General features: G+C 60.4%; 1 protein-coding gene across 1 annotated transcript; it reads left to right on the forward strand.

The window, feature by feature from the left end:
* The first annotated feature begins 1,570 nt into the window (after positions 1-1,570).
* MDFI (MyoD family inhibitor) lies at positions 1,571-17,995 on the forward strand. The gene is made up of 4 exons (XM_054176458.1): positions 1,571-1,868; positions 13,689-13,871; positions 16,906-17,160; positions 17,725-17,995. Exons 1-4 carry the CDS (start codon positions 1,799-1,801, stop codon positions 17,979-17,981), a joined length of 765 nt encoding a protein of 254 aa, XP_054032433.1. The 5' UTR covers positions 1,571-1,798; the 3' UTR covers positions 17,982-17,995.
* Positions 17,996-19,571: the final 1,576 nt, after the last annotated feature.

Below are 19,571 nucleotides of genomic sequence, written 5' to 3' on the forward strand. Positions count from 1 at the left end.
TGCTCACCCTCACCAGCAGGGCCTGGACACTGCCCCGGCGAGGGCTTGTGGGAAGCTGGCTGGGTCCTGCTGGGGCTGCAGGCAGTGCAAGCATGGCAGGTGGCACCCTTGTGGGTCCCTTGCTGCAAGAAGGACATTGAGGTGCTGGAGCATGGCCAGAGCAGAGGAATGAAGCTGGGAAAGGGCCTTGAACACAAGTTCCATGAGGAGCAGCTGAGAGAAGAACTGGGGTTGTTTAGCCTGAAGAAGAGGAGGCTGAAATGAGATTGGAGCCAGGTGTGGGCTAGGCTCTTCTCTCAGCAGGTGACAGACAAGAGGAGACCACCAGGGGAGGTTCAGTTTGGATATTAGGACAATTTTCTTCACACAGAAGGTTCTCAGGCACTGGCCCAGGCTGCCCAAGGCAGTGGTGGAGTCCCCATCCTTGGAGGTGTTTAAAAGCTGTGTGGACGTGGTGCTGAGGGCTCAGTGGCTCAGCAGCAGTGGTGGATTGTGAGCTCGAGGCAAGTGGTTGGACTTGATCTCTTCTGGGGGTGGGGGGCTGCCCAGTGGAGCCAACTCTGCTCTGGGAACTCAGAGCCATAACTCTGGAGTGTAAAATCAAGCTGTCCCCTGGACCTCTGGCATGTCCAGGAAGTGGTGACAGAGGGAAGCTGGTGACCCCCAACCCCATGCCACAGGTTGGGCAGCCCCCCCCGTGCTACCAGCTAGCTCAGTTCCAGTCTCAGGCTGCCAGGAGAGCTCCGGAGCCGTCACAGCTGCTTTGTATCCGCGCTGCGATGCTCTCTACAGGGCAGGGGAAGGGCAGCGGTGCTGTGAGAATCCAGCCCTGGAGAGGTCCTACATGATCCTCTGCACGAGGACGAAGCCTCCTGGGGACCGTGCAGGGACACGGAGCGAAGGCAGCGAGCCCCGGCTCGGCCCGCCCGGGACAGGCTGAGGCCAGGCTTTGATGTCGTCACTATCGCGGCTGGTGACGGCAGCGACGTCGTCACCGCTAATCCCAGCACCTCCAGGCGTCGCCCCGAGGAGCCCAACCTCGTTCTGCTTTGCCAGCTGGGGAAACTGAGGCAGGGAGGGGTGGGTGAGGCAGAGCCGTGCCAGGAAAGTCAGGAACAGGAGAAACCTCTTTGCTTCCACGCCCAGGCGCAGAGCAGACAGACCGGGGGCACCCACCCGAGGGTGCTGGGACTTTCCCGAGCCCACTAATCCCCCTCCTCCTCCCCCCCCCCCCGTTTAATTTTCTGGAGGGGGGGAGCTCAGCGCTTGGGCTGAGAGCGCAGCAGAGCTGAGCAAGCCCAACTTCAAAGCTGGTCCCGGGAGCCAAACAACCTCAGCCTGCCCTGTGCCTCTCCCCTCCCCGGCCTTGCTCCAGCCCCCAAAAGCAACTTTTCCTTCCCCCCTCCAGCTCCGCGGAGCCGCCGGACGCGGGCGGAGCTTGCCTGGGGCTCGCAGCTGCCTTTTTTTGTTTTTGGGGGGTGGGTTGGGAGGGGTTTCGGATTCTTTTTTTATTTTTTTTTTAAAGCAATTGAGGGGAAAAAAAAAATCCCACCCAACATCCAACCAACCACCGAACCCAGCCCCAAGCCCTCGCCCCGGCTGGAGGCGGCCGGAGCGGCGGGGCCGGGGGATGCGCGGCAGGGGCGGGTGCGGGGCTGAGCCGAGCAGCGGCGGCCCGCGGGGCCCCCCCAGGTGAGGCCGGGCTGGTGGGGCCGGGGTCGGTACCGGCTCGCGCTCAGCCCCCTCCCTTCCTCCTTCCCTGCTGCTGCCGCTGCCGCCGCCGCCGCCCCCCTCACCCATGTCCCAGGTCAGCAGCCACCGGCCGAGCCGCCCGGAGCCCCCCCGAGCCGAGCCCGCCCCAGCGACAGGTACCGGGCGGGGTGGTGGCGACGCCAGGGTTAGGGGGGACACGGTTTAGGGGGGTGGGGGTGAGTGTTGGGGGGGTGCACGGCTGAGTGAACTGCTTGGGGGGTGCGCACGGCTTGGGGGCTGTGCGCAAGGCTTGCGGGATGAGGGGGGGGGAGTGCAGGGAGTGCGTGGCTTGGGGAGGGGGTTCATGGCTAGGGGCTGACTGGACGGCAGGGTCCACGGCTGAGTGGGTGTGCGTGGCCGTGGGGGGTGTGTGTGCACACGGTTTGGGGGCTGTGTGTGACTTTGGGAGTTGTGCATGGCTGGGGGGTTCACTACTGGGGGGGGCTGTGTGTGTGCCTCTGGAGTGTATGGGGGGGAAATCTGCACGGCTGGGAGGGCTCTCTGGGGGCTCCGGGGGTCCGTGCACAGCTTGGGGTAGGCACACAGCAGAGGGATGGAAAGCACCGTTCCGGGGGAGGGGGGGGGGCACTTGTGCACGGTTTGGGGGGGGGGGGTTGTACGCAATTAGGGGGTCGTACACGGCTCGGGGGGGGCGAAGAGCGTGGGATTTGGGCACACGTTTGGGGGAGTGCCCCTGGGGGGCATGGGGGGGCACATTGCTGGCGACGGTGTGAGTGCATGGAGAGGGTTTGGGGGAGGGGAACTGGGGGGCTGTGGGTGGACAGAGATGGGGTGCAGGGCTGGGGATGGGGGGGACAGACGGCAGTGAGCGTGTGCCCCTTACACTGTGCACATCTGTGTGTGCCTGGCACGGGACTGGCACGGGACTGGCACACAGATGCAGCCAGCACCGGGGGGAGTTCACGGCACAAACTTTGCAGCAGTTTCTGTAACTCAGCCAAGCAGAGAGGGCAGCTGGGGGGGGGGTGGGTGGAAAGGGTTAAGACTCCCTCCTTCCCCTAAGGGATGGGTATGAGGGGCTGGGGGACCCCTTCCCCACCCTGCAGTGGCTCCCTGGGGCTCTCCAGCAGGACGCAGGGGGCTGTGGAGAAATGGGGGGGAAAGTTTGGGGAATCTTCACTCTTTCTGTGGGGCAAAGCTGAGCTGAGCCCCTCAGTGTGTGGTGGCTTTGCCTGGGTCAGGAGAGCTTGGGCTGGTGCCTCGTGATAGTCCCTGGCGCTGGTGGCCCATGGTGGTCAGTGCCTGGCGCTGGTGGCCCATGGTGGTCAGTGCCTGGCGCTGGTGGCCCATGGTGGTCAGTGCCTGGCTCTGGTGGCCCATGGTGGTCAGTCCCTGCCAAGGCTCACGTGCAGAAATTGCATTCAAATTTCCAGTGTGAGAACAAAAACTGCTGGAGCAAGGAGCTGCTGGCAGGAGGTGGAACACTGCTGTGTGCTGTCAGAGCAGAGACACAAAAGGGGCTAAATCCTGCCCAGGACCAGGGCCCTGTGTGCTCCCAAAGCAGCTGGCAGGCAGCAGGCAGGAGCTGTGCCACAGGAGCAGTGGGCACAGAGGTGCACCAGGACCCAGCTGAGCGCAGCTGGATCTCTCCCCTTGCTGCCTTTGGCCTGGAGCACAGCTGGGCCCAAGTTTTGGAGAACACATCCTCTTGCTCTCTTCCCCCTGCTCTTCCAGCTGGATGCTGCAGGCTCCCCTTGGTGCTGCAGCCACGGCTGGGGGCCGAGGCAGCTGCAGGCAGCTTTCTTCTCTGGGTTTCCTTCCATTTGCTTTCCACTCCAGGTGGGAAATGTTGAACTGCTCCTGCATGGACCTAGGGCAAAAAAGCTTTAGCACAGGACCTTGCCAGCAGCCTGGGGTAGGAGCACACTGTGCAGTGGCTGCTGTGAGATCAAGGGCTGGTTACCCTACAAAGCAGTTTAGAAACTGGGGCTGGTGGGAATGGGGCAGAAAGGGCTCTGCAGCTTCTCCATGCTCCAGGACCATGCAGGAGCAGTGTGGAGGCAGAGCATGGTTCAGCCTCCTGGTTGCATTGATGTCTTGAGCAGGAGCTGTGGGGCTTGGCCAAGGTGTGAGCAGCTGGGAGTGCCTGCTGGGGTCTGTCATGGTTGGAGGGGTGTCACCTCCATCCCACACCAGCTCCTAACCCACCCTCTTCTTGGCCACCTCCTTCCAGAGGAGAGCTTGGACCTGAGGTGGTTGGACCTGAGCAGAGCTGAGCCAAATTTACTGCCCTGACCCCCCTTTGAGAGTGTGCAGAGCTGGGGGAGCCAAGGAGGTCTCCAGGACATCTTTGCTTTCCCTCTGCCCAGACTCCTGGGGCCAAATATTTTCATCTGCTGGCTCCTGGGGCCAAACTTCAGGCTGGGAGAGTATCTGTGGCCTGTCTCAGAGAGCAGCTTTCCAGTTGCAGGTCTGGAGCTTTGAATTCTTGCTCACATCTCCTTCCTTTCCTTTCAGTTGCTTTGGTGAGCAATGAATGGAGAGGCTCTGGTTTGCCTTTGGTGCCTCCTTGGCCTCATGACGTTTGGGTTCAGGGCCGTTGTCACCTGGGCAGTGTCCAGGGGCTCTGCCACGCACCATGGAGCCTGGGAACTTCTGCTCCATTCCCCTTTCCAAGGCTTTGCTAATTAGGGAAGCTCACCTGATGAGCACCAAGCCTGTGACAGTAACGGGAGCCTGAGGTGCCAGCGGGGTTTGGCACCAGGCAGTGCGTCCTGGGCAGGGTCGGGCTGGCACTGCCACACTTGCTGCTCTTTCCCAGCCTGTTTCCTGGAGTTTGTGCCTTGGCATCTCTGGAGCCAGGCCTGGAGCCCTGGAGGGGTGGGCAGGTTGCAAACCAGACCCCTGAAATAGCCTCAGGTGGTTTGTAGAGGAGGCTCAGGGAGCAGCGGCTGCTGTCTGCTGGGGGGGCCGGGGGCACGGTCTGGGTGGTTGTGTTTGTTGGTTTGTGCCTTTTTGAGGGATTAACCAAAACCAAGAGAAAATCAGAAACCCTTCTGCCTGGTGAGATTATTTTTGTTGTTCTTTTCCCTTTATGGGGAGGGAGGAACAGGGACAGCAGGAGAGAGTTTTTCCTTAGGGGAATCAAAGCCAGGTCCAGATGCTTGAGGCCAATCCCCCCCCAGCAGAATTGGATTTCACTCTGCTCCTTCCCACCTCCCTTCTTGCCCTTCCCAGCAGAGACTTGGGCTGTGTGGGGACACCACCATGCCCCCCCTCCCTGTCCCAGCTCCATGCCTGTGTCCCAGCTTGGCTGGAGGTGCTGGCAGCTCTTTGCTTGGAGCTGGCCAGGGATGGGACACTCTCACAGGCACTTCTTGTTGTGTTTTGTTTTGTTCCCCTTTAATTCTTTCTGCCTGTTCCCAGGGAGTTTGCCCTGAGGTGTAAGAGCAGATGGAAAACTGCTGCCTGCTGCAGCCCCAGCAGCGCAGCCTTCAGACCAGGGAGGGCTCAGCCTGGGCAGGCTGGCTGCTTGCACAAGGGCTCTGCCACCCATCTTGGGCTCCTGAGCACCCCTGGGCGCCCTGAGCGCTGCGGGGCTGTGGGCAGGGGAGGAGCTGGTGCCACCATCACCCAGGTACCCATCACTGGGCTGCTGTCCTGCCCTGGGAGAGGAGCAGAGAGGAAGGCAGCCCCCTCCAAGGGCAAAGTGAAAGGCTCTTTGCTTGTCTTAGCACCGATTTAAAGGCAGCTGGCTGCAGAGTTAGCGATGGGCATCCTGTGAGGGCAAAGAAGGCCAAAGAAAAAGAGCCCTAAAAGGCACAAAATTGTCATTTATGTGTGTGTGTATATATATATATATATTTACCCCAGATAAAGACCTTTTTTTGCACCAAAATAACAGCAACAACCCCCCCAGAAAGAGAAGGAGAGCACTGCCTTTCTGCTTGCCTTTCACATTTCATTGCTGTTTTTCTTTCAGAGTTTCTCAGCTGCTCAGGAAAATGCTTTGGCTTTTGATTTGCTTTCAGCAACAACAAGAAAACTCCAAAAAGAAGGGGGAAAAAAAAGCCCCCAAAGGCAAAAGCAAGCAGGAGCAAGGGCAGCTTTCTGGCTTTTTCCAAGGGTTTCTGGGTTGGAGCAAAACAAAGCAGGCCCCTGGGGGCTGTGCCTCTCACCGCCCCAGCCTCCTGCTCCCGCTCCAGCTCCTGATTGAATTTCCTTGGAAAGCTCCTGCTCCACTCGAGGAGCTGCAGCAACCCAGCTTCTCCTCAGGGGCTTTTCTGTACTCCTCCTGATTTTTTTCCCTCAGCTCTGCCCTCTGCAGCCTCCCAGGGCTGTGGGGTTTTGGGTGGGATGGAGCCAGGTGGGTGCCTCCCCGTGTCCCGCCCGGGGTGCTGTGCTCAGGGGGTGCTGGTGGCACTGAGCTGTTGCAGGGCAGCAGGGATGGGCTAATGGTTTGGGGTTGGGGATTTTTTTGCCCCAAATGCCAGTCTTGAGGCTCTTTGCTGCTGTAAGCACATGGATACAGGCTGTCACCTCTCTCCTTTCGATCTGGGCTTTGGTAGCTGTGTTGGGCTTGGTCTTTGACTTGAGGGGGAAGGTTCTCCACTTGCTCCACTGCCATCCCACTGTGCTTCCACTGGTGCACAGAATCCTGTAGGTTGGAAAAGCCCTTCAAGATCATCAGTCCAACCATTACCCCTACTCCACCAAGGCCACCACGAAGCCCTGTCCTGAAGCACCACATCCACATGGCTTGGAGAAACTCCCAGGGCCGGTGGTCCCCAGCTGGCATCTCCAGCCCTGCGATGGCGCAGCCCAAGGTGCAGGAAGCTTCAGGAGACGCTTTCACCCCGGTCCCATCCCTCCCTTGGGGTGCTCCCCATGGGTGTGCAGGAGGCTCCCAGCTCTGCCTCCTTCCCCCAGTGCCTGGGGCAGGATGGTGCTCGCCCGGTTCAGCTGCTTTCGGTGCCAGGGCAGAGCTGTCGGCGCGGCGTTGCCCTGCGCGCGGCGGTCAGGCTGGCTCCAGCAGGTCCTTGCTCCGCCCTCTGATCATCTTTGTGACCCTCCTCTGGACCCTCCCCAGCAGATCCACATCCTTCTTGTGTTGGGGGCTCCAGAGGAGCTTCCATAGAGCCTGTGATAAGGCTTCATTTCACAGGGGCTTAGACCTGAGGCTGTGCCGGCGCCGAGGAGCTGGGGCAGCGTGTGCTGGGCTTGGGCTCGGAGCTGCCTGCTGGGTGCACCCTGGGCTGAGAGGTGCTGCAGAAGTGCAAATTGTCACTCTTGTTATTAATGATGTCCAGCAGCTCACACCTAGCTGCTCTTCAATTAACTTCTTTTGAGGACTCTTAGCAGGTTGGAAGGACTCAAATCTGCCCTGGCAGACCCTGTGCTGCTGTGACCCCCTGAGGTCAGACAATTACTGTTCTGGCATGGTCCTTAATTAGACTCTCCTTAATTTTTTCCCCAGCACAATGGTGTGGCTCCTTGCTCTCTAACTCCCAGAATCTCCTTGGATCTGGTAGGCATTGACTGAGCCACTTTCCAGGTGTCAAGGTTAGTTGCTGCTTCTTTAGGAGACCTGGGATGTTGCAGGATCTCCTCTTGCTTCCTTCCTTCGTGCCAGGCTCCAGTGGCATGGAGGCTTGCCTCCTTCCTCCATGCCAGACTCCCATGCCACAGGGGTTTACATCCTCCTGGCCAGCACCAGGAAGTGCCAAGCTGCCATGGTGCTCCTCAGAGTCAATGAAAGTCGACTCGGCCCCACGCTGGCTCCTTGACCCTTTGGCTTCCCTCACCATGTTCCTCCACCCCTTGCCCCTGCAGCACATTTGGGGTGTTGGACTTTGCTCTTTGGTTTAGGCAAAGCCCAGACCTGACCCCGGGAAGCTGGAGGCAGAAGCCTGATCCTGCTGGCTCTGGCTTGTGTCCTGGAGCAAGCTGTGTTGCCCCCTGTCTCCAGTTCAGGCTTAGAGAGTGCTGCTTGCCTGGCACCTGCAGTCCCAGGTGATGCCTTCATCTGTCTGTTAAATGTTTGCAGCATGAGGAATCCTCCCCCAGCGCTGCCAGGGACAGAGGTGTTGGGCAGGATGACCTCTGAAGGTCCCTTCCAACCCCATGCAATCTGTGGAGCTGTGCTTGCTTCTCACAGGGCTTTTATTCCTTCTCTTCCCTGGAGCCCTGCTCAAGGGTGATCCAGCACCCTGCTCCCCCTGTCCCAGGCAGCAGCACCTCCTCCATCAGGGCTGGTTGGTGCCTCCTTTGCAGGAGCAGGTTGGCTCAGCAAGGACTTGGGGCTGATGGGATCTTAGCACAGGGCTCAGGGCCTCCAATCTGGAGTTGAGGGATTGTCACCAGAGCAGCTTTGAGCTGAGGTCAAGCACTGCCTGGGTAGATGCTGCTCCTGGCTCCCTCCCTTCCTACCCACCCAGTGGCTATAAATAACAAACAACAACAGCTCCCAGCCCGGCAGAGCTCTTTGGGGTTTTGTGGGGAAGGTTTTTTGTGCTTTGTTTTGCCTTTTTTTTTTGCATTTAGGAAGTCACTTTTCATAGAATCCTCTCTGTTTTGGGGCCAGATTCCTCTTTGTCCCAGAGCTGCACTGTTTGTCCAGAGCATTGCCCAGGTGAGCTGAAGGACACCGAGGCAAACACTTCCCGGATCTCTCCCAGGGAGTGCTCAGGAGCTCTGGGCCTTTCTCCTCTGTTGCCCTCCCACCTTCCTGCCTCTCTCCCTCAAGATCACAGAATCTGCAAAGGCTTCAGTGCAGGAATTTCAGCCTCAATGTGCACCAAGCCATGAGGGACTTTTCCCAGTGGAGCAAACCTGAGAACAGGAATTTCTCTTCCCTCTTCTCCAGGCTGCCTCTGGGGACGGGAAGGATTTGCTGCAGTGCTGTCTCTCCTGCCCTTGAAACCACTTCATCAGGCTCTAAAATGCCCCTCCAGGAGGTCAGGCAGGCACCTGGTGGGGCCAAGCAGCACATATGGGGAAAGCAGGAGAGGTTGCACTCTCCTCTTGCCTGCATGAAACACCTTAGGAGGCTCCCAAGCTAAATGCTGCTGCCAGGGGGGTGCTGGTCATGGCAAGTGCCTCACCAGCCTGGCTGTTTGTGTCTCCAGCCAGCATCATCTCCTCCCTGACCAACCGTTCCTGAGGGGTTAAAGGGAGAGGGAAGGGGGGACAGGAGACTCCCCTGAGCATCTCCACATCAGCAGGAGATTGGATTTGGATGCTCTTCAGGCTCAGAAGAGCTCAGGTGTGGATCCAGAGTCACAGAACTCCTTGGGTTGGAAAAGTCCTCCTAGAACATTGAGTCCAACCAGCAACCCAACCCCACCATGGCCACTAAATCATGTCCCAAGTGCCTCCCCTGGCACCATTTTAGGCCATTTCCTCTCCTCCTATCACCTGAGAGGAGACCAAGCCCCCAACCAAGCAGCCAGGCAGATATCTTCCATTGCTCAGCAAAGCTGAGCAGGAGCCATGGTGGGTTTGACCTAAGAGTGTGGTTCTGGCTTTGCCTCTTCCCACATCCTCTGTGTGTTCCCAGCCTGGGGGTCTGGCCACCACAGCCAGCTGCAGAGAAGGAAGCCCAGAGGTGCCTGTGAGGTGCTGTGGCCATGCTGCCTGTGGTGTGGCAGTGTTTGTGCTGCTGGAGAAGCTCTGCCTCATCCTGGCCAGCTGCTCTCAGCAGCTGCTGACACTCTGCTGTTTCCTTTTGTTTGTCCAGCTTCTCGGGGTTAGCTCAGCCCTGCAAGCTCATCAGGAACGGAGCCTGCCTCCCACCAGAGCTCTCTCACTGCTTCCCCTCATCACAACAGCTGGGGGTTGTCCCAGGGGCTCCTGCAGACACTGGACACACAGAGCAGGCCCTCCCTGCAGACAGGGTGGGAAAGAATCACAGTGAGAGGGCTTGGAAGGGACCTCTGGAGATCATCCAGTCCAGCCTAGAGCAGGTTGCACAGGATGGCATCCCAGCAGCGTTGGAGTGGAGACTCAGCCTCTCTGGGCAGCCTGGTCCAGGGCTCCACTACCCTCAAAGTTTCTCCTCATGATCAGATGGAACTCTTCCTCTGCCCTGTCTCTGGGCACCCCTGAGAAAAGCCTGGCCCCATCCTCCTGACAGCCACCCTTTAAGTACTGATCAGTTTCCCCCTCAGTCTTCTCTTGTCCAGGCTGAGAAGCCCCAAGTCCCTCAGCACACAGATGTTCTAATCCCCTCAGCACCTTCACTGCCCTTTGCTGTGCCTTTGGAATGTTTTTCCTTCCAGGAGTGCTGGAAAATGCTTAGAGCCAATGAACCTCTCCAGCTTCTTTACCTCTTTCCTCTCCTCCTTTCTTTCTCAGCTCCCACCATGCTTGGTGGTCTTTGGGGCTTGGCTGATGTCTTGGGACCTTTACCACAGGTGGGTTGGGACTTTGTGAGTGAGGAGAACAGTCAGAGCAGCTGAGCTGTGTGCATCTCCCAGGCTTGGCAACCAGCAGGCTCAGAAGGTAGTTCCCTGGCTATCAGCTTTCCCAATCTTCCATACCTTAGGGCAGAGCTGTGATTTGCTGCAGCCTGGCTGATGGTTTTCAGTGCTTTATCATCTCTGTGCTCAGGAGCAGAGCCTGGCAGGTGCCCTCCCTGTGCCCTGCTCACCTCCATTTCTCCCTCCTGTCTCACCAAAGCTGGAGCAGAGGCCCTGGAGTCTCATCCCAGGATGCTTCTCTGCCATCTGATGAATGTTTGCCCTGCTCAGGAAGGAGCTGGGGGTGCTGCTGCTAAGGGGGTGCCCTCCAGAGTGGGGTGGATGCCCCATCCTGAGGGCTGCCTCAGCTCTCCTTAGGACTTCAGCTGCATTTTGCCTCGGGCCTGTGGCTGGGTTTAAACCCAAGATATTTAGGTCAAGCCTGGTCTTGTTCTGGGGTAATAGCAGGGGAGGGGGAAAGGAGGCAGCCCCTGCTCTGGTGGCAGCAGGGAGTGAGGACCCTGTCTGTCCACCTGTGCTGGCAGGGGTGAGGCTTCTGCCTTGGGTGCCTTTTGCCAGGCTTGTTGGAGAGCCACTGCAAGCCCAGAGCATGAGCATCTCCCCCTGCCTTCCCACCCCCCTCTCCCCCTGCCTTCCCACCCCCCTCTCCCCCTGCCTTCCCACCCCCCTCTCCCCCTGCATTTCCTTCTGGGTGGGAAGGTTCCTGTGCACTTTCCAGGCCCAGCAGAGAGCTGTGCAGGAGGCTTTGTGCTGAGCCCACACAGGTCCAGCTGCCCCCAGCCCTGCCCCAGGCTCAGGCTGTGACCCTGAGGGCAGACTCAGCCCGTCCCCATCTCACTCCTGGGAGCTGCCCATGAGCCTGGGGGTCAGCTGCAGCTGAATGCTCCCCAGGGGTGTGCAGCAGCAGGGAATCAAGGCTGTGTGAAGCAGGGAAGAGTCAGCTTGCCTGAATTTCTTTCCTGTCTATTTTTATGTCTCCTCTGGCCAGCTTGTTCCAGTGGGAGTTAATTTAATTGCCACCTTCCTCCCTGCATGGCTGTGGTTGTGTGAGAGACCTCTTGCTGTGCAGGGTAATTATATGTGTGAAGTGGAGAGGGCAAAAGTGAGCCTTGTCCCAGTAGTCAGTGGCCCAGCACAGTGGCCATGTGCAGGACCAGCTCATGCTGCTGCTTTCTTGCAGTGCTCAGGATCAGACCACCCTTGTCCTCAGCCCCTGGGGAACAGGCATGGATGAGGGCAAGGGCTGTGATGGAGGCAGCACAGGGCAGCCCTGGCAGAGGCAGGGAGCAGCTGGAGCTCTCCCCATGCACAGGGCAGCCCTTCTCCCACTGCAGAACCTCATTTCCCAGCTCTTCTTTCCCCAGTGTGAATCAGCTGAGGTTGTTCAGTGTGGAGGAGGCCAAGGGGAGGCCTCATTGCCCTCTACAACTCCCTGAGAGGAGGCTGGAGCCAGGTGGGAGTTGGTCTCTTCTCCCTAGTGTCAGGTGATGGAAGGAGAGGAAATGGCCTGAAATGTGCCAGGGGAGGCTTAGGTTGGCCATGAGGAGCAATGTCTTTGCTGCAGGAGTGGTCAGGGACTGGCAGAGGCTGCCCAGGGAGGTGGTGGAGTCCCCATCCCTGGAGGGGTTCAAGACTCTGTGGCCATAGCACTTGGGGCCGTGGTGGGGTTGGGTTGCTGGTTGGACTGGATAACCTTTGGGGTCTTTTCCAACCCAAACCACTCTAAGCCCTGAGCACACTCTGGGCAGCTCCCAGCAGAACCCAGAGCAGCTCCCTGGCTACTCCAGTGCCCAGCAGCTCAGGTCCCTTCCTGGGGTCCGTGTGGGAGCTGTGACTCAGCTTCATCCCAAGCCCCCAACCATCAGGGTTTTCATGGCTGGCTTCAACAGGTTTTAGACCAGGTGCTGACTGAGCACTGCAGGTCTGAGTCAGGCTGGTCCAGGCTGGGACATGACAGAGGCTGTGGATGCAGGATGTGGTTATTATTCACCTATAGACCACACCTATGCACAAACACCTATAGGCAGATGGCAGCCTGCTCTCTCCTCCTCCCTCTTTTGCCCTGGGCTTTCCAGGGGCATGGGAATGAGCTCTCTCCTCTCTGGGGCTCACGTGCTCCCACTCCATTTGGGATTTGGAGCCAACTTTGCTGTGTAAAATTCATTTCCAGCTGCTGAATTTCCCTTGTTGAGCCCCAAATTCGCCTTGCCTGCGAGAGCTGCAAGCAGGGCTCTGCGCTGGGATGAGCTTCCCCTCCCAGCAAACCCCCAGTGGCAGGAGACCTGGCTCTCCAGGCTGGATCAGCACCCTGGGGAGGGCAGCAGGGATGGGTCTGTGGCAAAACTGAGGCAGGGAGGTGAGCTGGGGGGGGTGTATCAGAGCTGGGAGCTGAGCAAGCATCGCCCCAGGCTGGCTGCAGCCCCTCTGCAGTGTGTCCAGGCTGCAGCTGACCCCGGGGTGAGATGGGACTCTCCACCTCCCCCTGTTACAGTCCCTATAATTATGTGTGAGGTCTGCCTGCCTTCCTCCCCAGCTCCTGCTTGTAGGACCTTTTGTTATATTAAGTATAATGAAGTGTCCAAGGCCTCTCTTTCCCCCCACCCCCAGCCCTTGCCCGCCTGTGTGGAGGACCTCTGGTTACAGCCAGGGCAATTAAGGCTCTTTGGGCTCCCTCCCTTCTCCCAGGCTATAATTTAGTTTTATATAAAGTGCAGTCCAGCCCCTGTTGTGCAAGCAGCTTCTATTCTGAGTGCTGGGGAGAGGGGCAGGAGGGCGAGGAGGGGGCTGGCGGGGGGGAGCTTGGCACCGTGGTGAGCACCCCACAGACCCCCTGCTACTGGGGGGGCAGCCGGGCCCTAGCCTGCAGTGCTGGCTCTGCGGGAGGTTGTACCTTCCCCTCGCTGGCTTTCGGCAAGGGGAGTTCTGGTTCGGGGGGTTCTCTCCACAAGGAGTCACACAGCTCTCGGTTTGGGTCCTGCTTGCCCCATCAAGGGGGTCTTGCAGGGGGCTGCTCCGGTCCCGGAGCAGGCAGCAGCAGGAGGGAGGTGGCAGCCAGCTCCTGCAGGGCAGACAGTGGCTCTTTCATGGGAAGCGGGGGATGAAAAATCCAGCTTGAACCGCGGAGTGTAACCAGATCCGCTGGCTTTGTGCTGAAGGAATGCGGGACCGCAGGAGGGGGCTCGGGGAGGGTGCTGCGGAAGCGCTGCCGCTGCAGCGGGGTGAGGGGCTGCGGGCTGATGGAGCCCCCGTGGCCACCCCCAGCAGCCCCCAGTCCCTCGCAGCGCCCCAGCTCCAGGCTGCACAAGCCGCAGGAGCCTTTGGCTCATGCCCGAAGTCGAGTCCCGAAGCGCCGCCGGGGCCGTTCGCGGCGGCTGGGGCTGTGCTGGGGGGGCGGTGGGGTGGGGGCTGTGGGGCTGGGTGACTGCGGGGGAGGTGTCTCTGCCCCTGGCACGGTGCACCCCGAGGCGCTCAGCTCCAGCCCTGTTTCTCTTGCAGGGGTGGGCGAGACCTCACGGCCGTCCCTGAGGCCAACCCCAGCGGCAGAGCCGCGGCCGGACGCTGGCCCTGCTGCTGGCCCCTCGGCACCAAAGGAGAAGCCCCTGGAAGACGATGAGCCCCAAAAAGTCGTGACAAAGGCCCCCCAGGCTGAGCTTGCAGGTGCTCCCGAAGCTGTGACATGTGAGTGTTCCCTTCCGTGGTGGCACATCTGGGTGCCCTGCTTGGGGCTGCTGCCATCTAATCGTTCAAGAGCTCATCAAAAAGGGAGGCAGCTCGGGTGGGAGGCTCTCTCCTCCTCACTCTGCCCTTCCCCACATCACAGCAGAAGGCTTTAACCGAGTGTGAGTCAGCAGGCACTGGGGAAAGTGATGGGTGGCATCCAGAGCATCACCCAGATGTCTCCTGCTGCCCTTGGCCTCGGGACTGTCTGGTAGTGGAGGAGGTGGTGGAGGAGGGTGGGTGACTGGAGGAACCCTCAGTCGTGTTGGGGCCCTGCTGCTGTGCCATGGTGGGAGGAAGGCCCAGTTCCTGGGGAAGGAGCCAGCTGCTGTGTGGAACATCTCCCAGAGCCCTGGTGGGCAGAATGGGCCCCGTGGTGCTGGTCACAGCGCAGCAGCCTGTGCTGGGGCAAAGGGAGATGGCTCCCACTGGGACAGCTCTTGCCTTGGCATATCCAGGGCAAGGGTGAGGGTGGTGCAAAGCCTGAGCAGGGGCTGGGGCAGGCTGTCTGCTGCAGAGCTGGTTTGCTGGAGGCAGTGGTGAGGCCAGCAGCACCTCCCCATTTCTGCTGCTGCAGACCTGCTGGTCCCATAGCCCTGAGAAATGCTGGGGTGCCCCTGCTCCATTTCCCATTGCAGAGGCAGGGCAGCAGAGCTGGCAGAGGTGGGAGCCTGGGGGCCAGGCTCTCCTGGACTCACACTGTCCATCCTTCTTTCCCTGGCCCCCAGCCTGCAGCCAGGGTTTTGCCCCCAGGCTGCCCCTCACGCACGCAGCCCTTCCCCTTGGGTAGATGTGAGCCTGCAGCTCCCCCTTCCAGGGGGTGTAAAGTGGATGGATGCTTCCCGGCAGGGAGAGAAGGGAGGGTGGGAATGAGGTTACAAACTTGGAAGAGCAGGGTGGGAAGGGGAGGGAAGGCTCTGGGTGCTCCTGAGGCGTACGTGGAGCGAGCAGGGCTCACGTTTCCTCGAGCAGAGCTCCAGCCCTTGCAAAAGCATCTGGGAGCTGGGCTGGCTGCCCACAGACATTCTGCACCTCTGAGTCACGCTGCAGCCTGCTGCACCCTGCATGGTGCGGCCCCAAGCAGCCCCCTCCCCAGCCCCCTCTCCCCTAGGGCAGTCAACCCATGGGGATGCTGCCGTGGGGGAGCCTGAGCTGAGCCAGCAGCGTGGCTGTGCCAGGAGAGCATCAGCTCAGGAGTGAGATACAAAGTGAACACCCAGGAGGGGTTTGGTCATTGAAGAGCCTTTGGCAGTCACTTTCCTCCAAAGCTCTGATGCCATGGAGGCCATGGGGTGGGCTGGGCTCCCCCTGATAGCAGGGAGGGTTACCCACTGCCCCACCTAAGCCTGGGGCTGAAGATGTAAGGGTGGTGAGACACTGGCACAGGTTGCCCAGGGAGGTTGTGGATGCTCCCTCCCTGGAGGTGTTCAAGGCCAGGCTGGATGAGGCCTTGAGGAGCCTGGGCTGGTGGGAGGTGTCCCTGCCCATGGCAGGGGGTTGGAACTGGGTGATCTTGAAGGTCCCTTCCAACCCAAACTGTTGTGTCTCTTCTAGCAGAGCTTCGAGCTCCCATGAGCTGAAAGCTCTCCTGAAAACTGGAAGCTGTTTTCCCTGACTTAGAGGGGGGATTGCTGGCTGCTCTCACTGGAGCCAGAGCCTGATTCTGATTTACAAACAGTTTAATCTGAGGAATGCAGTGAGATTGAGAGTGCCAAAGCCAGCACACTGCATGCTCTGCATCCCCAGAGCAGCCCAGCGCTGGAAGCTGTAGGGTTGGACATTGCTGGGCAGGGCTTGGCTGCTCTGTGTGTCCCTGTGGGCTCAGTCCCTGCCTGCCATGGCTCTGGGCACCCCCTGGGCACTGTGCTCACCTTCCAGCTTGGTGCTACTTGGTGCCAGCTCGGTGCTGCTCAGCGCCAGGGTGGTGCTGGTTGAGTGTGCTGGAGGAGCCAGTGCTCCAGGAATGGGCTGTTATGGGGACACACATCCCATGTTATCCCAGACCTGTTTTCCATTGCTCCTTGCTGCCCTTCTCCTACCTCCCCTGCTCCCAGCCTGCTCATCCCACTCAGGTCCAGTTATTTTAAGTTCTCTTCCCAGTGGCAGCGTCACCCAGCACCCACTTCAGCCCTCCTCCACCTCCCAGCCCAGCTGGGCACTGAGGCCATGCACTTCTGTTTTCCATCTATTTTATTTTCACTGGCAAGGGTGGGTGCAGGACAGAGACTGTCTGTGCCCCCCTCCACCCTGGCTGTCTCCCCATGCCCATGGCCACCCCACACAGAAAGCAGCTCCTGTTCCCCGGCAGCCGGAGGTGCCTTTGCCCTCGAGCCTCTCCCCTGAATCATTCCTTGTTTACTGCCATGGGAGAGGAAAAGCAAATTTTGGCCAAAGCAGCATCAGGCAGGACTTTGTTTGTGGCTTTGATTGGCGTTGCTGTGGGCTGGGTGGATCTCAAACCCCCTCCCTTGGGCTGGCTTCCCAGTGCCCACCGCAGCAGGAGCGAAGGGGCTGAGCTGTGCTGCTGGCTCGGGCGGCGGAGCACAGGGCCACAGACCTCTCTCAGGGCTGGAGGGAGGCACAGACAGAGCAGATGGTGGCTTCCCTCCTCCTCCTGCAGAGAAGTTCAGCCAGAGGCTGGGGAGACCTTCAATTAGTTGCTGCAGTCCTGGGGAGATGAGCGGCCTGGGCTCTGCGGCGGAGCTTCAGCTCTGGCTGCATGGAGGGCAATGGCTTGGCCAGGAGCTGTGCCCGGGGCTCATGGCACCATGGCTGGGCCAAGGCAGCCACAGGCTGCTTGGCACAGGTGAATGTGCCTTGCTGTGTCTCTGTGCCCACTCCAGAGTGGATTCATCCCTCCTGCCCATTCCAGCAGCTCTGGGACCCCAGGAGACCTCCTCCTCCCTGTCCCCTGCCGGGTGTCTGCGTGGTGGCAGGGGCCTGGGCACTTCAGGGATGGCTCAGGGGGGGCTAACCTTTGTCCTTCCCTTCCCAGGCCAGCCCCAGGTGCGAGCAGCCCCCCAGCCCCCCAGCCCCTGCACCCACCTGCTGCAGAACGGGGCTGGGCGTGGGGTGACCCCAGGGGGTGCCAACGGGGAGGCCGGGAACGGGGTCCTCCGCGCCCTCCCCAGCAGCCAGAAGCCTCACCGGAAGCTGCAGTCTCACCACTCCATCAACAGCCAGAGCAGCAAGAAGAGCAAAGGCAGCTCCAAGTCGGCCTCTTCCCACATCCCCATTGAGGCACAAGAAGGTATTGGCTCTCTGGGGGTGGGGGGTCCCTTTCCAGCCATTCTCCTCTAACCCCACGTCCCTTGGGGTGTCTCAGGTAGCATCCTTGCAGCCCACTGGTACCCTCAGACCTGGGCACCGGCTGAGCTCCCCTCCTGGCACCTTCTGCAAGGCAGGTGCTGAGTGGGGTCATCTCAGGTCCTCCAAAATGGGTTTCTCTTGGGGTCTCAGCAGTCCCTGGGTGTTGAGGGAGGCCTCTGGAGCAGTGCCTGGCTCCCAGCCCCTCTTCCCATCCCTTCCATTAATGCCTGAGGGAGGATTTCCACCCTTACCGCAGAACAGTAGGGGTTGGAAGGGACCTCTGGAGATAACATTGAGTCTAACCCCTCTGCCAGAGCAGGATCAGCCAGGCCAGGTCCCACAGGAACACACCAGATGGGTCTTGGAAGTCTTCAGAGAAGGCTCCACAGCCTCTCACGGGGCTGAGCATCCAGGTGCTGCCTCACCCAGCCAGGCTTGTCCCCTCTGCCCGCCCTCTGCCCGCCCTCCGCCCACCCTCTGCCCACCCTCTGCCTGTCCTCCGCAGACTGCTGCGTCCACTGCATCCTCTCCTGCCTCTTCTGCGAGTTCCTGACCCTCTGCAACATCGTCCTGGACTGCGCCACCTGCGGCTCCTGCACCTCGGAGGATTCCTGCATCTGCTGCTGCTGCTGCAACTCCGGGGAGTGCGCAGACTGCGACCTGCCCTGCGACATGGACTGCGGCATCATCGATGCCTGCTGCGAGTCTGCCGACTGCCTGGAGATCTGCATGGAGTGCTGTGGGCTCTGCTTCTCCTCCTGAGGGCTGCGCGCACCGGGGGGCGCCCGGAGCGGGACCCCCCAGCCCCCAGCCCGCGCTCTGCCGTAGTCTGCTCTGTCCCTGAGCTGGTGTGGACTGAGCCTGGTGAAGGAGAGCTGAATCCTCTCCCCCCTGCAAACCTCAGCTGGCAGCCAGTGAGCTGGGCTCGGGTGCTGCCTGGGGAAGGGTGAAGCCGTAGAGCCCTGGGGACTCTGGGGACAGCTGGTGCCCCATCAGGTGCCCCTCCAGCTGCCCCACCGGGCTCTACCTCTTCCCCACACCGAGCTGCTTCACCAAGGACCGTGGGAGCCTCCTGCCACCTGAGCCGAGAGCAGGAGCACCCCCCGGGCACCACAGAGCCCACGGGTGCCACCCTGGCGCTGGGGACAGCCTGGTCCTGCTGCCACCACCCGGGGCTGCTGCCCCAGGACAGTGCTCTGCTTTGTACGGGAGGGGGCACAGAGCATCCCCTCCCAAAGCACAGCTCCGACGCTGGGCACAGCACAGAGCCTCGCTGGGCGCCAGGTGATGCCAAAGCATTTAGCCAGGCTGCAGGGGGCTGTGCTGTGGGACACATCCTGCCAGCCCCTTCCCTTCCTCGATGCTGAGATCTGCAGCCAAGTGCAATACACACAGCCTGCTCCCCTCCCTGCTCCCCTCCCTGCTTCTCTGACCAGGAAGAAGCTTTTCCTTCGCTGGTCCCAGCAGCAGGGTTGCAGCCAGGGCAGCTGGGAGCTGTGCCAAGCCGCTTCTGACCCCCCGTGTGCCCCAGGGGTTGGGGGGCAGGGTGGCTTGGTTGGTGCCAAATGACCCCCAGTAGTTGTAGGCCTTATCCCAGCAGCCCAGGGCCAGGGTGTCTGGGTGAGGGTGGGAAGCACCCAGCTGAAGGGCTGGGAGGGAAGAGTCCCAGGAGTGAATTGTTTTGTCCCTTTTGTTTGTCACTGTAAATAAAGGTCTGCCTTCATTTCTGACCCCTCACCTGCTCCACAGGGCACTGCCAGAGCACAGCTGCTTGCAGCCATGCCATGTCCCCTGTCTCCATGGGCACAGCAGTTGGCATGGAGGCTGCAGGGCTCCTTTGGCCTTGGGGCCCTGGCACAGCTCAGGAACAGCCCCAGCGTGCTCCTGCTTGTGCCAGGAAGGTCTCCTTGTCCTTTGCTCCAGGTCCTGGTGTGCTGCAGCCTGGCACCAGCTCCTGCAGCCATGATACAAACCCTGTCCCCACTACAGCTCCTTCCCTGCTCCTCCTGGCGACCTGCAGTGTGTCCCAGGAGCTTCTTCCTCTGCTGCAGGGACACAGCCTCCCTGCAGGAGAAAGAGAAGTGGCACACATTCCTGGCTGCAGGGCTGGGGTGGGCACCAGCTGCCCAGGCTTGGTAAGTGGCTGTGGGAGCTGGCAGCTCTCTGAATTTGGGTGGCCTGAGTGCTCCTGTTGCCACCTCCCACCTCCTAGCCCTGCCGTGGCAGCACCAACCGCTGCCTGCTGAGCCGTGCCAGGCTGCACTGTGCCGTGCAGGGAAGGGACCTCCCTGGAGTCCTGCTGCCCCTCGGGGGCTCTGCTGCCCCAGCCAGGCTGCTGCCTGGGCTGGAGAG

The sequence above is a fragment of the Dryobates pubescens genome, chromosome 35 (genome assembly GCF_014839835.1).
Source record: "Dryobates pubescens isolate bDryPub1 chromosome 35, bDryPub1.pri, whole genome shotgun sequence".
Taxonomy (NCBI): Eukaryota; Metazoa; Chordata; class Aves; order Piciformes; family Picidae; genus Dryobates; species Dryobates pubescens.